This window comes from Pelmatolapia mariae, linkage group LG17, assembly GCF_036321145.2.
Source record: "Pelmatolapia mariae isolate MD_Pm_ZW linkage group LG17, Pm_UMD_F_2, whole genome shotgun sequence".
In the NCBI taxonomy this organism is placed as follows: Eukaryota; Metazoa; Chordata; class Actinopteri; order Cichliformes; family Cichlidae; genus Pelmatolapia; species Pelmatolapia mariae.
In genome coordinates, this window is record NC_086242.1 from 24,226,899 (window position 1) to 24,242,160 (window position 15,262).

Sequence of the window (15,262 nt, forward strand, 5' to 3'; positions counted from 1 at the left end):
TTCTAGATCTAGTATAACTACCTTTAGGTATTTATAGATAAATACAGATACACTGTCATTTCAGATAAAATACGTTAAAATTACAGGGTGCTTGTGGCCTTAGTTGTGGGGCGTATTATAAAGTGTTACTGAAATCACTATTTCATCACCAAATTTATACATGGACGTTCCAATGACAATGCAATAGGTAGTTTGTCTGTGAAGGTTCTCAGTGAAGGTTCTTGCAATTCATTCAGTTATTTTTGGGTACAGCTTAACAACCTGTGTATATCAAATGTATCCCCCTCAGTCCAGAATCTATATTATACTTAAAACATGATGGAAAGAAAATTTTGCATTTACGATGATTTGAAACTGAAACCTGCTACTGACTGTTTCAGTTTTGATTCTCTCACCTGCAGAGTCTGTGATGTTTAGGGATTTGAGAGTAAAGATTAAACATAAGAACAGAATTCAAACATAGTCTATGTACAGTGTAGGTGTCCTGAAATTGTTGTAACATTGTTGCATACAGAAATTAACAAAAGAACTCTCAATGCTGTTGTTTATCTCTATGGTGATGCATATTACAGGTCTGGAGCCTTTAAATTGGATCAATTTAACTCAACTCCCACAGCATAATAAACAAGATGTGGAAATCGCTTGCGTTTAACGCAGATCAAAGTGAAATTAATTTGATCCCTGTTGTGTTCTCTGTTTTCACAGTTACAGTTAAACTCTCAAGATCAGAATTAAGTACAAACATTTTATATATTTTCTAAATCACCAAATTATTACATGCACATTCCTGTGACAATGCAACAGTTTGCCTTACTTAAAAAAAGTGCAGAGTTAAGCTGCACATATAAAATGCATACCCCCAGCAGAGAATCTATATTGTGCCATTATCACCAGCAGGAGGTGACCCGACACTCGAAGTGTTAGGTCTCTGAAGTGGAATCTGTTCACGGAGCCAGCAATGAACAAAGGTAGAATTTACATTGTGAAAGACCACATATTAAATGTCCATTCTCAATAATTGTTCATTTATTAAAACACAAGCAAGTGGAAAGAAAGTACAACTGTAGACCACGTTACATTGCTTGGAGCCAGGCCCAGAGGAGGGGCTTGTCAACAAGTGCCTGGTGGTCAGGCTGGCCTGAGCAGCCTGGCTGGGCTCAGTCACATCTTAACATAACATATTAATGTAATATGCCTGTCTTATAGAAGGTGCACACTTCTTTTTTATTACAGAAGGCTGTGATGACTAACTGAAACCAGACAAAAAATTTTAATTATACAGTAACATGCGTCACAGCTTATAAATCATAGCACATTTTCCATAACTGCAAAAATGTGAAGAAATAACTGCCTTCATGTCTGATTATCAACCTTTATTTTTTCTGTTTAAAACAAATGGAAAAACTCATCAACACATAAATATCCATATTTACAGCATCTGTGGTAGTGTAACACAGTCTTCTGCATTCTTTCTTTATACTACACCCATCTGGTCCTCATGAGAGCGCTGGTGGAAGACAAAGGATACAGCAGCATCCCAAGACGCTTTCAGCACTTGGTCCCTCAGGCCCTTCTTGTCAGAACAGTGGTTCCAATGGGAGAGGTCACTGTTACAGTCAGCATCATTATCAGGTTGTCTTATTTCTCTGCCATTCACACAGCGTCGACAGCGAAACCTAATACAGGAGGGGAAAGAGAGGCTGATTAAGGGCGTGCCATACATTATGATCCATAGTGTGAGATTATTTTTCTATCATAAGTTGCGCAGAGAAAAGACATAACTGTGAGCAAATAATTTCATTTCAGCGGAGCAATTAAATTTCTGACGTGTGAAGAACTTAGCAGCAATGAATACAGTGTCTGCTTTGTGCTGCTACAGTTTCGCCCCCTCGCGGGAGGCTTTTTCCCACTTACAGAGGAATCCTGCTAACACGAATCAACTGACTTTTGACTGGATGCCCATAGGATCCTTTGATCAACAGTTCAGGTTATTGTGTTAAACAGTTACATTGGTTATTTAGTGCGTAGCAGTATATATACTGACAACAGTCACTGGATTGCATCACTGCTGAAGAAATCTTTAAAACCAGAAGATTCAAAGGTAAGTTCTGAAGCCTCTGCACTGCTGTCCCATTAATCTGCATGCCCTTTATAATTAAAAATAACAAGGATGAGGCAAGGAAGTGTGCATCATAATCTATCAATTATAATTATAGCCAAAATAGAAATATAACCATGCCACCAAAAAGCTGCTCAGTCAGCAGCAAACACGTTCACTTTTGTGAGATGTGCAGCTACAAGTGATAAATCAGTACAGACTGAGAAACTGTAGCAGTGGCCACAAAGCACACACTCCCGCAGGTGCGACTGCTTCTTTGTGTTGCTGTTGAGTTTTACATGTGAGGGTCGTTAAATTTAAGCACAAAGAATTTAATTGTGCCGATGAAATTAAATTATTTTCTTGGATTATGTTTTTTATTGAATGCAACTTACGATAGAAAAATAATTCCATACATAGAATAATAATGGCTTCCAACCATTACTATCCACGTCAACCTAGCAATAAAAATGCCATAACTAACAACTTGCAAACTTCGAATCACTTTTTACGACAGTCTCAAACACTTTCAGTTTTGCTCAAATAACTATTATTCTCAAAAACTCACATTAAACTCACTTGGTGTCACTTCTTGTGCAAAAGCCCATAAAATCTAAAAGCACATGATATGCTGCCCAGAAGATGATAGATGCAAGGATCTAACTGCAGCTGCACAGAGCTCTCAACTCAGACAAGAACACATAACTTTTTACAGCTACGTCACATGTGCCAAGAAAATTTCGACAAGATATTTGGGCTTTAATTTTAATTTACTATTTCTAGAGTAAATTAAGTTCTCTGGACAATTAGTAGACTGAACAGCACAGACAACGTGTGTGAGTAATGTGTTGTACTTGTCGTGTGTGTCACTAGTGGTCTCTTCGTTGAGAGTGAAGAGTTCTCGGAGTTCGCCCAGAGAGAAGTGACGCTCCACATCCTGCTCTTCATCCACCACACAGCTGCTCAGGGCTTTTTTATGGGCCTGCCTTTGTAGGATCTTCTCTTCAATTGTTCCCGTCTGTCAGGAAACAAGCACATGTCAAAACTGGTAAATCTGTAACCAGCTCAGTGTAGATTTCAAAAGTAACCTGCTGTACTAAAACACTGAATGTGAGGTCCTAAACACTGTTGAAAATGCATTGAACTGACAGAGAGAAGTCGGTAGATGTAGCAGGTCTTCTTCTGACCATCTCTCCACACCCGAGCCATTGCTTGCTCGTCATTTGCTGGGTTCCAGTCGGGATCAAACATCACCAAGCGGTTAGCACCAATCAGATTGAGGCCACATCCACCAGCCTTGCTACTCAGCATGAAGATGAACTCTGGGTTCTGAGAAAAAGATGTCTTCAGACGCTGTTCAGAAGTCTTTCAAAGCTCTCAATATTGCTTCAAACTGATTTTCCAACTCACCGACGGGCTGTTGAACTTTTCCACAATCTTGGCTCTTTTCTTGATGGACATTGTGCCATCCAGCCGAACATAGAGGTATCTGACAAAGACATAAAGGAGGAGGAATTAAAATCATTTAAATAGCGCACTTAAAATAGTGATTTCTGCAAATATACCTTCTAGATCTGCAGAGCTTTTCAAAGAGATCCAGAGTCTGTGTGTAGTTAGAGACAAGCACCACTTTGTCTCTTGTTGTGGTCTTTGTCATTGCCAGAATGTAGTCGAGAACCAGCATTTTCCCTGAAATACACAAAGCAATAAATAGAAAGAGGGGAGGTTGCATGACTTCAAAATAGCACCACCCTTTAGACACTTTAGGCACATTTACAGAAAATTAGTCTTAACAAAAGAAAGCAATAAAAAAAGTTAATTCTTATAAAACAATATTTTTTTAATATTATGTAAATGTAAAATATAAACATTAGACAAGCTATTAAATTGTGAAAACAACCCTGTCCACATTTTTCCACTTCCTAACCTATCTGACTTAATGTTCTGATTACATTCTACTAATCTAATGCTAATCTTCTTCCAACTAGTAAGTGTGGATGACTTGGAAGACCATCAGAGGAGCTGCACCACGATATGCTGTGCACGTTCTTACCAGAGAGCTGAGGTTCAACATCTTTGGTGGAGTAGTTCGGAGGAAAAAGTTCTAATGCCCCTTCAAATCCCTCCTCACGTTCCACACACTTCTCATAGATAAGAGCTGGATCTGAGAAAGATGGCACTCATTTGTATTTTTTCCAAGCAGAAGATAATTCTAGACGTAAGACGACAATCTTGTTTTCTAATAATAGTTTACATTTTGGCTCAATTATGAGAGGACAATTTTTCTGATGATCACTGTAGTGTTCACAGATGCAACATTTTGTGTTACATTTTTCTCACTTACGATTGCACAGTTTCTTGAGTGATGTGATGGAAGACAGGGAGGAGACACTTATTTTGCCCTTCTGTAATGTCTCAATGGGTTTGGCCTGCTTTAGAAAGTGTTTATAGAGCTCTGTCTGTAGAGGGGTCAGCCTGCAAGGAATCATAAAGAGACACAAATTCAAATCAAATTCCATGTAAATTAAATCCTGTTTACATTTTTGTTTTGGGACACTCCATACTCCCAAAACACCTCCCACAGGACACCCCGAGGGACACCTTCGAATGCCTTCTCCAAGCCTACAAGACACATGTAGACTGGTTGGGCAAACTCCCATGCTCCCTCGAGTATCCTCGAGTGGGTAAAGACCTGGTCCAGTCTTCCATGATCGGGACAAAAACTGCTCAAGTAAACCTCAAGTAAGGGATATAACAAAACTATCATAATTTATCAGAAAAATAAATAAATTATGGTAGCCCCAATACTACCCCTCAGTCTCCTAGCAGTAGAATTTTCCTCTGTATGTTTCCTCTGAAAAGTTCAGGTTCTAGAAGATATAATTAGCAAGTCACTAACCCTACTAACCCTACCCTTGGGTTACTGTATTTTTTTTTCATATCTTGCACCAGGTGTTCAATATTTTAACAATACTGCTAATTGTAACCAATGTGTTAATTAGAGCATGCAGGAACATAAAAATATGTCCTTCCAACACCATAAGAAAATGAGACATGAGCTATTTTACGAGGCTTAAAAAAACCTTTCATTCTAGCGATTCTGCTAGCTAAGTTTTAGACAGGATGTTCATAATTTTTTATTGCTAAAACTAAGCAAGCTTTATAATCACTTAAAAACCCTAATTTCCAATTTTGCAACAGCAACAAATGCAATGTAAATAAAATATAAAAAACACTGGTGGCTGGCAGTGCTACACAGCCTCCTTGGAGAGGATATTATGCACCTATAATAGCAGATGCAGTTATTTGTCTAAGGTCTACTTAAACAAATCAACTAGCCTTATTTGTAATTGGTAACAAATAATGAAAAAATGGTATGCTTTAATCTATGCACTAAGTCAGTCTGCTGAACCTCAGTATCATTCTCACTACAAACTGTAGCAATACTGACAGAACATTAAACGTCAGGTTTACATAAAATAAAACAATTATAAATGAAACAATAAGCATGTAATATCTTTTAACACTTATATCAAATTGTACCCTGGCCTTAAAATCCATACAGTTACAGCAATCTGACAGCATAAGGTTTAATTTAATCATTATAAAAACTCACTGTAAAACAATAGTTATTGAGAAAATGCTTTGAATATCATTTTGTCAAAAGACTGAAACAATGACGCTGGTATATTATATCGTGCCACTGATAGACATGAAAAATAAAAAAACCTAAATAGTATCAAAGTTGTCGAATTCCAAAGTGTCACAGACTCTCCGCAGATGCAGCTTTGCTATTGGTATGAGAAACCTATATGATATCCTTCCTGAATACTACATATATGGCATGGGTTTTTTCATTTATTAATTTTTAACTTAATTTCTTTAAAATCCTACAATACTGCTTTCTTGAGCTATTGTGTTTTCAAAACTTGGCTCTGATCCAAGATTTTTAGTAGATGCATGCATGGTTTCAATTTGAAAACCCTAATTTTCATCTTAGTTGATTTATCGTGTTCACGAGATTTTCAGACAACTTGAACAATAACCTTGTGGTCAAAGTCACCAAGATTTTAACTTTGAGATTTTTAATAGACGCACCTATAATATCAATCTGAAAAAAACCCTGTGTCACCTCGTTCTCAAGTTATTGTGTTCACAAAGTTGGGTGTCCATGGTGCCCAGCACCCACCCAGCCAGCAGAGTGATGACAATTTATAAAAATTTAAATATTAAAGAAGTTATCTCTGCTTAAAAAAAAAAAAGAGGGTTCTTCATGTTGAGCACCAATCTACCTACCTGCAGCACACAATCTGCTCAATTTTCATAGGAAGATACTTGGACAAGATATCAGATGTCCTTCTTATCAAACACCTGTTGATACAGAATATGGTCATTATAACAGAAGCAGAATAAAAGAGAGCTCTATTTAGTGAAGACATTTGTCTAAACACAAAACATATAAATAAATATTTAATTTTAGGATGCTTTTGTTTAATTGACTCTGTCTGACAAAGACAAAACAAAGGAGCAGGGATTAAGATAATTTAATTAACACAATTAAAATAGTTGTTTCTCCAAATGTATCAGAGATTATGCTGCATAATCTCATTCTAAATCTAATCTATGAAAATCAGATAATGAAACAAAAACATGCTGCATTAAATTACAAAATTATATCTTAAAAGAAATCAAAATAATAGCTAAAAGCCTAGAAATTAACAGGAACAGGTCATCTTATGAACAGGTCATAAGATTAAATAAAGTTTCATCCCCTCTGTGTGTCTCAAGGATCCCAGGGGCTATGTTGTCTGGGGGGAGGGGGAGCCATTCAAAAACCCCTATGCTGCTTTTTGAACAAAATGAAACAAGTGTGGACATTTCTGCAAGACAATGATGCCAAACATGCAGCCGAGGAAACTTTCAATTGGCTTCAGAGAAAGAAAATAAAGCTGCTAGAATTACCCAGCCAATCACCTGACCTGAATCAAAATGAAAACCTGTGGAAAGAGCTAAAGCTCAGAGTTCATAGAAGTGGCCCACAGAACCTTCACAACCTGAGAAATGCATGCAACTAGTTTCTCCATACAGGAAATGTTGAAGCTGTCATTGCCAACAAAGGCTTTTGTATGAAGTATGAAATCAATTTCAGTAAGTGTGTCAAATACTTTTTTCCTCTATCATTTCTCATTATTACACATAACTTAATTTATGAACAGCTATGGGTTCTTTACATGAGTGGATTGAATGGATTGTTACTGACATCTGGTGAGAATTTCATTCTCTTTAAAATATATTTACTTAGAAAATAGCACCAGCACCTGCCTCAAGGCAGTTTATATTATAAGGTAAAGTACTTTAGTGTCGTGTTGCATGAACTTACCTGTTGACTATGCTGATTAGCTCCTTCAGTTTTTCTTCCCCACTCAGTCTTTCTTTATCACTGGCATCTGCATCCCGTCCCTTAAGGATGGGAAGTTCGAATCGCTTTTTAAATTCCTGGGATGTGCCTGCCATCCAGATGAAACGTTAAACAAATCTGATCAGAAAAGAGCTTTTTACCTATTTCTGTATTTGTAATGCTGCTTACCAAGAATACCAGCATTAACAAAGTGGACCAGGCTGAAGTACTCCAGAAGGTCATTCTGTATGGGTGTGCCTGATATCAGCACTCTCCTCTGGGCACTCATGGTGTTCAGGGCCTGATATGTCTGGTTATCAGAGTTCTTAAGCCGATGGCCCTGTAGAATACAATAGTACTGTTACACCCTAACTTCGAGAGCTCTTGACAGCTCTGAATTGTATGGATAAAGTGAAATACTTCGTCACAGATGATAAGTCCAACTTTTCCCCTGTGCAGAACCTCAGCGTGCAGTCGAAATGTCTCATATGAAATGATGAGGATGGGTGTGTGTGCTCTCAAGCTGCGCTGCGAAATGAAACTCTCTGAAAGAACAGAAAACAAACAAATGAGCCTTTAGGGAAAGCTCATCCAACAAGATTTTTGCTATTTAAACAATGTTAGCAATAGCTCTCAAGTAAAACCATCTTCTCATAAACTTAAGTCTGCTTGGGCAACAATTTCAATCATGTACACTCTATGACAATGTTTAGAATATTTTTATTCTACTGAAAAAAACTTTTCACTGACAATCACTGAAAGGTCTTCCTTAAGCTAGCAAAAGATATAATTCTGAGATCAAAGATTATTATACTCAGACAATCTGGGGATACATTTCTTTTGCAAGTTTTTGCTTGGCCAGCTGACCAATCAGAGACTAAGCTTTTTAACAGGGCGGGCTCAAAGAGACAGGAGCTAAGACTATAACTTTGGTCCATTACAAGGCTTTTCCAACAACCTTTCTGTGGATATTTATAATGAGAGAGAAATTAAAGTTAAATACCTAGTTGTCTATTAATGCCTTCCTTTGATCCTCCATCAATGGCCAATGGTGTGATACGTGTTCCCAGCCACTTTCTGACTTCATTATACCAGTTATGAACCAAGCTTGAAGGTGACACCACAATGGCCTTGTCTATCTCTGGCTTAGTATCAGGGCTTTGGCGTAGCAGGGTCCACATGAGGGTGATGCACTGCAAGGTCTTTCCCAACCCCATCTCATCTGCCATGATGCAGCCATAAGATCCTGGTATGCGTCGGCCCGTCACACACTCCCACATGAACTTTACACCCTTAAGAAATTAAAGACATTCAATGTGAATTTCAAAGAAAAAAAACATCACTTAAGGTGAACTACACTGCTTTTTTGGAGCTGAGTCACACTTCACTGTCTTCTTACTAGTTGGCATAAGATATCAAAGTTTCAGAAGCAGCTTGCAAACTACTTTTGGAGGACTGAAACAAGCTGAATTTGTGGTTAGCTGTGCCATGAGATACAAATACAATGTTAAATTTACAGAGACTGTTCATGTTGCGAATCAAAATGTGTGCGCAAAAGGTGTCAAGGTAACTTTGGAGAGTCTGTTTTGATGATTTACACTAGTGACCACAAAAGCACACTGTGACAACATCCAAAACAGTTGAAGACATTAAGAATAACTCTAACTGTGCACAGGCACAAATCTAGTAAGTAAGTAAGTAAGTAAAATTTATTTATATAGCACATTTCACAGATAAAAATCACAAAGTGCTTCACAATAAGATCAGACACACAAGTTAAAATTAATTAAAAGCCCGTTTGTATAAAAATGTCTTCAGCTGCTTTTTAAAGGAGTCAGTAGAGTCTAGACAGCGTACAGACAACGGCAGGGAGTTCCACAGCCTAGGTGCCAGTGCCTGAAAAGCCCGATCCCCACGTGTTTTAAACCTAGTACGTGGGACCACCAGTAGCCTCTGACCTGAAGACCTAAGTGCTCGGGATGAAGCATGAGGTTTCAACAGGTCAGAGATATACTGGGGAGCTTCACCGTGCAGATTTGTTGAGACACGTAAAAAGACCGTTACAATAATCCAAACGAGAAGAAATAAAAGCATGAATAATCATCTCAAGTTCTGTCTTTGACACTAGTAGTCTGAGTTTAGAAATGTTTCTTAAATGATAAAAACAGTTCCGGACAAGTTGTTTTGAGTGTTTCTCAAGAGACATTGAACTGTCAAATATAACACCTAAGAAATGAAGGGTCTAAAAAACTGATATGCTGCTGAATCTGTGATTCATTACCATTTTCATTCATATTTTACAAACAAATTTAGCAATGCCTCTAAACATGTGTGGAAACAAATGAAGACTTGGCAGTCTTGGGTAATTTAAACAGAAGTATTTAAAGACAAGAAGTTTTACGTTACAGTTTTTTAATATTCTTGGTTAATATGACTAACATTTTTTTCTCTTATAATAATTTAGAGATGATTTGTTTTTGTAAATCTAGAGTCAAGCATGAAATATTCCACAGTATATGTTTAATACTATGATACTGTTGTATGATATGTGCAATACAGTAGCATAGAGTAGTTTATGTGTAAAGATATCTTGTGTTTACCTGTCTCTGATGGGGTCTGAGCACTTTGCCTAGCACTGGATCCACAACCACATGAACGGGTAGTTTTTCTCTGAAAAGAGCAAAGATAGCTCGTGTCACACGAGTATTTTTTAAATCGCAAACATGAACAGCACTCTGACAAGAAAGTATTGAGTAAAAGATGATGTATTGGAGAAGGAGTTGTGTTTTTGACCTACTTGTCAGCTTTGATCAGGTCATGGGCACTCAGAGCTGCAGGCTCGTAAAGAATCAGAGCATCTTCGGCAAAAGGATCATGGAGAGGTCTTCTCACTCCTGCACGCTTTAAACCAAGTGCCCTGATTCCCAGTGATCCTGTGGGTATTTCATTAACACAGCAGTGAAGTAATATGCCTGCTGTACTAAAATTAAAAGAGCCATGGTGAGTGAAAAATGTTACCTGCATAATTTGGAATAGGAATTTTAAACGGTTTGGACAGGATACTTTGAATAAATGCCTCCTGCAGAAAAGATTTTTAACAGGTAAGCCTCGTTAAATCATTAAACTTTATTCACACACAAAATCTATACAAAGATATTTATCTGACAGCTTTCAACAATGCTTACATGTTTTTCACCATCCATACATGCAGGACGGTTGTTGATCTGCGTCAGAGGCTTTCTATGGATAGAAATGTGGTTTTCTCTCATTTCATTATCGCCTTTTCTTCTTTTCTCCTGCATAAAAAATATAAATAAATAATTAAAATGTTTTTTTAAATATCTGTAAATGGCATACACCATAAATTAGGTCCCTCACTTTCTTCCATGCTCTTTAAAAAAAAGAAAAATACAAAAAAAAAACCCCCCAAAAAAAAACCCATTCAGCAGGTATAAATATATATATAAAATCTAAAAGATATTTTTTGAAAATCCTTCAAACACCTCTGCATGCACCTTGGTATTAGATGAATTTGTCCCAGACATGGCAAACACAGCTAGCCTGTTATGTATGGGTGGGTATCAGGTGAACAACTGGAGAAAGCCAAACATAGGTCAAAGCACCAAACTATTAGGTCACAGTTAATGGCTTGAATCCCTGTTCATATACTGACATTTCTGGATGTTTGTTTTGTAATTCATAATTCCTGAAAAAAGTAAGCACATTATATTTGTGTGTGTGTGTGTGTGTGTGTGTGTGTGTGTGTGTGTGTGTGTGTGTGTGTTTTAAAATTAAAAATACTAATGAGGAAGCTGTTTACAGTCTTTTAATAACATACACAAGTGGCAAAAATGATGGCTGGCTAGATGTGTATAACTCATATTTGTATAATTAAACATATAAAATTACTGTCGCATCTTTACCTTACAACATTAAGCGTCTTGAGGCGACTGTTGTTGTGATTTGGCGCTACAGTGGTCCCTCGTTTATCGCGGGAGTTACGTTCTAAAAATAAGCCGCGATAGGTGAAATTCGCGAAATAGCCAACTTTATATTTTACAATTATTATAGATGTTTCAAGGCTGTAAAACCCCTCACTACACACTTTATACACTTTTCTCAGACAGGCACGAACATTTTCACATTTTCCTCTCTTGTTTAAACACGAAGTTCAAACCTTCGTAGAAAAATAAGTCCAGTATTATAGAATGAAACCAAAGGCACCCACAGGTGCATTTGATGGTGCAAAACTTCTCGTTGACATTGTTGTGTTTTTTGGGGCGAAAACTTACAAGCATACACACAGGGATATAATTTCCAGAGGGGTTAGGGGTGTTATGACCCCAATAATCAGACCCAGCCAATATAACCCCCTCAATAAAATTATGAATTATCTTGCCTAAATAGGCTGTTGATTTTCTTTACTCATTTCAATTATTACCAGCAAAATAGTTGCATGTTTTATCATCTGGAAATATACCCAGATTTATTTATTTATTTATTTAGACAGAGATCTTGACACCCCCAATGTTCAGCATACAGTACAGCACTTCAGAGTCACACTGCTAGCGATCGAAGATTTATGTAAATTTGACGTGCTGGACGCATTCTGTACTGTACAGGAGATGCGGTACGGAGGAGATTGATTGACAATGGTCTACGGCCAATCAGGTCGCAGAACACGATGTGCTATAAAAAAAAAACCAAACAAACATGTAAAATTGCACAAAAAAATCCGCGAAACAGCGAAGCCGCGAAAGCTGAACCGCGTTATAGCGATGGACCACTGTATACAAATGAACCTGAATTGAATTGAAAGTTTTAATAGGCAAAACCTTAATCTAAGAAATCAACTTGGGATGTAACACCTAAAATTTAAAACATCCTATTCTCCTAGGATGCCTAAAGGCTAAAGTACACGCTTACTTTCCTATTTGAAACGATGTCTAAAGGCAGGTTTGAAAAGGTGTGTCACCGGTCAAGAAGCACTCCAACATTAACACCTTAGCTCCAGATATACAGCAGTGGTCCTGTACTTACAGGTTTATGTGTCCACTCATCTTCACAGTAGTCTCCCTCCTGCTTGCGTTTGGCAATCTGACTGGGAGCGAGACTCCTCCGCTGGGACGGAGGTTCATATATTGGCATTACAATTTCTTAATCAACACCCTAATGTAGTGTGTAGGCCAAATGAAATAACTACGAATACGGCTTATTACTTACCATTTTCCACGTCTATTCTATGTGGCTGTGGTAATGCTGAGACGTCTCGCCTCACCGTGTTGCTAGCGTTTGTTCGTAGTTACCGCTGTCTGCTTCTTGTCTGTGCCGGTGTACTCCTCCGGTACTATAAACACTCGTTTAACAAATACGTGTTCCTAGCGTTAACGTGAAACGCACTACTAGGTGTATATAGTTAATAACAAAATCACGATAACGTCAGTATACATAAAGTATACGGCGCATTTTCCTCCTCGATTCAACTTGGCGCTAATTGTTGTACAACACTACGGAAAGCCGGAAGGGCAACAAACTGTTGTAGGCTCGATCTTTATTCGTCCTGTTCAATGAAGCAGAGTACCTGTTGAGTTCAGTCTGTTATTAGTGACATTTCTTTTCAGAACTTTATTTGAAATTATAAAGTGAACAGTCAGTCATTCCAGTTCAGTTTGTACAGTAGACATACCAGGCAAATAAGAGTAACAATTAGCAGTACAAATAAAATAAGAAGGGTAAAGTAAAGGGGGGAAAAAAAGAAAAAAAAAGAGGGATGTGACAGACTTCATAATAGCTTTGTACTTGAAAATTGTATCTGTGACAGCTAATTTGTTGCTGTTATTAGTGACATTGCAAACACCCTTCAGTAACCATTCCGTCATTGACAGGAAGCTCAGTCATGCTTTTCAGTCTTGAAATTGAGCAAAAAGTAACAAAAAGTAATATCAATGACACTCTGGCACTTTGTAACAAACGGTGTGGTTGATTGTCCCGATGACAAAGTTTTTAGTTTTTTTCCCCAATTTTTTAAAACGTGTTGATAGATCAATAAGTTTAGAAATTAACACCACCTAATGTTGATTTATTTAAACTATGAATATGAACCAATGACTATTTTGAATTATTCTATTCTGTCGCTGTGGCTGGCTTTTGTAAACAGCGCTCTGTAGCACCTGCCTGACGGCAGCAGTTTGGATGGTTTATGTCCGTGATTTGAGAGGTTTGGGCATGTTCTCTGGCGGTTTCCTAACACTCAGCCAACGTATTTGCCCGTAACCAAACTGCAGGGGGTGCAACAGGGCCTCTATGATGTCTTTAAAGTAGCTTAACACCAGGATTGACTCCCTTCATGACCACAAATGTCAGAGTGATAGTTAAAGCAACGTTTTACAAAACAATGCAGAATGTATGGGAAACTGTATTAAAATGTAGAAACTGACTGAAGCTCTTTTCGACTTTCTTAAGACTGATAATGAATAAAAAATTAAAAAAAAAACACGTTCATAAAATGTACTATAGATGTCTTAAAACTAGTTTTGCTAATACTGTACGGATTGCATAATTTTAAAATGCAGTAAATTACCCACTGTGAACCAGTTGTACATATTTTTTTTTATCTCCTTCCACGCTCTGCACATCTCTGGTAAATCACCACATTCATTTTTCAGGGCAAATTCAACTTTTACACACGAGTAAGAGTGCTGCTTGCTCAACTGTCTGTATAATTTGCATTACATTAAAACTATCGTCACTTCTTAATGATTCAGACAAGCAGCAACCCTATCGCTGCCTGTCTGTAAAACTTTCTGAGTGAATGTCATTGACGTGGATTTTTCCTTTGAATAATATTAATCACAAAAGATTTGTGAATAAATTTATACTAAAGTGTAACTTAAAAATATGCAGAAGTCATTTCCACTTGATGAAATGATCTGGCAAGTCAGAATACGCCTGTTTAGCTTATTTAGGCTTGCTCAGTCAGTTTCCGGTGCACAGCTGCATTCATGAAAACTGTGACATCAGAATATCACTCTTTTTATCTTAGGATAATTGTAAGAGCATGTACTCTTCTCAGGAGAAATTGCCGCCGGCGTCAATGAGGTTGTTTTGTGAGTGCCTCCTGTCACAGATCTTCAAAGAAATCACCCCAGCCCTCACTCCAAACAGCTGATAAGAGTTACACACCCGCCCACATCTATAACGTTCAATTCAGTTCAATTCAATTTTATTTTGTTTATACAGCGCCAAATCACACCAAAAGTCCCCTCTATTCGCTTTATACTGTAAGGTTATAAGGTAGACCCTACAATATTAGCCACATGTATACATGTGTTAACATGTATTAGAACATATATGTAATATATTAGACCATTAACGATGGTCTTTGAAAGCCAGGAGAGAACTTTAAAAAAATTACAGTAGTTGAAAGTCTGGCCTCTCCTATGCAAAATTTAGAGAAATGATGGATGAATGATTTTTAAGTTTAAAGAAATTTAAAGGATTAATCTATTACAGAAAAAATGTAGGTCATGCTCATAATTCTAACAGAAGTCTGGACAACTAACAACCCATCAAACAAGAAACTAAATGAAAAGGTACGGGTTTTTTTTGTTTGTTTTGTCTTTTTTGGTCTTTAGCCATCAGAATTGTTGTTCCCCAAAGGGGAAGAGGGACAGTGAGAGACGACGCTTAAAAAAATAAGAAAAAATATCATCTGGATCACCTGCTGAGAGAAAAAAAGGGAAAACAGTCTCAGCAGACTGCAGGTT

The 15,262-nt window shown here is 37.5% G+C and overlaps 1 protein-coding gene across 1 annotated transcript; it reads right to left on the minus strand.

Annotated features, from left to right (window-relative positions):
• Window positions 1-1,025: 1,025 nt before the first annotated feature.
• rad54l (RAD54 like) lies at window positions 1,026-12,974 on the minus strand. The gene is made up of 18 exons (XM_063501113.1): window positions 12,720-12,974; window positions 12,537-12,617; window positions 10,682-10,792; window positions 10,515-10,575; window positions 10,294-10,429; window positions 10,097-10,166; window positions 8,500-8,788; window positions 7,917-8,041; window positions 7,686-7,836; window positions 7,479-7,605; window positions 6,395-6,469; window positions 4,443-4,573; window positions 4,152-4,262; window positions 3,664-3,787; window positions 3,509-3,587; window positions 3,248-3,427; window positions 2,953-3,116; window positions 1,026-1,676 (listed from the first exon to the last, which is right to left on the minus strand). The coding sequence occupies exons 1-18, from the start codon at window positions 12,720-12,722 to the stop codon at window positions 1,475-1,477; spliced, it is 2,220 nt and encodes a 739-aa protein (XP_063357183.1). The 5' UTR covers window positions 12,723-12,974; the 3' UTR covers window positions 1,026-1,474.
• Between the last annotated feature and the right edge of the window lie 2,288 nt (window positions 12,975-15,262).

What these genes read in the sequence shown, in the direction of transcription:
- rad54l (XM_063501113.1), bottom strand. An exon ending in TCCTATTCCAAATTATGCAG is followed by an intron (nt 10,430 to 10,514) that starts GTAACATTTTTC and finishes AAATACCCACAG; the next exon opens with GATCACTGGGAATCAGGGCA. An exon ending in TGTTGAACCTCAGCTCTCTG is followed by an intron (nt 3,788 to 4,151) that starts GTAAGAACGTGC and finishes TGTGTATTTCAG; the next exon opens with GGAAAATGCTGGTTCTCGAC.